At 51.4% G+C, this 1415-nt stretch overlaps 1 protein-coding gene across 1 annotated transcript; it reads right to left on the reverse strand.

The window, feature by feature from the left end:
• Positions 1 to 419: 419 nt before the first annotated feature.
• J4E93_011049 (uncharacterized protein) lies at positions 420 to 860 on the reverse strand (the record flags this gene model as incomplete). Its single annotated transcript, XM_049348919.1, has 1 exon — positions 420 to 860. One exon carries the CDS (start codon positions 858 to 860, stop codon positions 420 to 422), a length of 441 nt encoding a protein of 146 aa, XP_049193924.1.
• Between the last annotated feature and the right edge of the window lie 555 nt (positions 861 to 1415).

Here is a 1415-nt window from a genome sequence, read left to right on the forward strand (position 1 = left end):
GACATTGTGATCGGTAGGAAGAAAAGCAAACGCGCCTTTGTGTGCAGCCATCCGACAGCCTCTTCCTCAGCGAACAATGGCGCAATTGAACCCTTTTCTTTAAGAAACGAGGAGGCTGATAACGCCAGAGGATTCCAGAAGAAGCAATAAACTTTGTGGAGGCTATTGGCACTACAGCGCCAGAAGGCAAATCTAACCGAACCCCAGAACGAGAATGCCGTATGTCGAGATGGGCCTGCGACTACCACAAAATCATTTCTCTCTATACTCAATATTGCGCAGGATGAGCGCTTACAGCGAGGTTTTGCCGGGAAGACCTTGTCTACACGACACACAATCTACCCACCTGACCTCCGTTGGATGCGGCCACCTTATTCAAGGATAAAATCGAATACCCTGGAGCCTACCTTGACGTTCGATCACCTACTTTGCATGTCTCCATTTTGATTCAGGCTGTAGTAGACCTGCTCAGTATTCTTCTTGTATGAGGTCATACGGCGCATATCCTCTTCCAAGTGCTGAATCCGCGCTCGCATCCAATCCATTTCGCCGTGATTCGCCTCGACCTCCTGCTCGTGCAGCCGTTTCAGAAATAGACAGTCTTGGTTTCGGCTCTCTGCAACCGACAGCAGATGGTGGAACTCTTGTTGCATGGCCCTAGTGTCGCAATTCATGGCTGCCGTCACGAAGCGCCCGTGGATGTCGTCCTGTGACATGCTGGTGGCTGGTGCGATGGCGCTTGTGGATGATGGATGCGAGGGAGTGGTCTGTTGGGGCGTGGTGGCGTGCCTGCGGAGAGCGACTTGGTAACAGCGCATCAGTGGGTCGTTTGGATCGTAGGATGGGAAGTGATTGGCCATTGGTTGTATTTGATGGGTGATTCTCGGCTCTGTTTGGCTGGGGCAGTTGTTGAGGCTGTGTGGTTTAGCAGCAATGTCGCGATGAGGCTAGTAGGAGTGAGATTTGACGTAGGATGTAGGGAGTGAAATCCACCATCTGATGCGCAGCAGCAGCACTGTGTACCCTTGGCAATCGCGATTGCTCGCTTTGCTCTTTGCAACTCATACCTTCATCAGTGATAGTCCGTCTGCTTTCACAGCTGCTGCTTTATCAGAATGTCAGCGATGATCCCTATATGTGCTATCTGAACTCGCCACCACCATTTTCTTCTATCGCAATCCCATTTTTTCAGGGTCTCCAGTACCTCTCGAAGAGAGACGTGGTAAGCTGACATACTGACTGTGAGCACAGTGGCAAAATGCTATCTTCGAGGGCCTGTCCACCATCACCCAAGCTCGCTACCATCAGCGCACTCACCACAGCAGCATGAATCGCAATCCAGGCTCTATATCCATCGCATTTACTCCTACCACAATGCGATCCTTTATTCGGGCAGTCTCCTCCTCCTCCTCCTC

The sequence above is a fragment of the Alternaria ventricosa genome (genome assembly GCF_023758065.1).
Source record: "Alternaria ventricosa strain BMP 2768 chromosome Unknown scaffold_55, whole genome shotgun sequence".
Lineage (NCBI taxonomy): Eukaryota > Fungi > Ascomycota > Dothideomycetes > Pleosporales > Pleosporaceae > Alternaria > Alternaria ventricosa.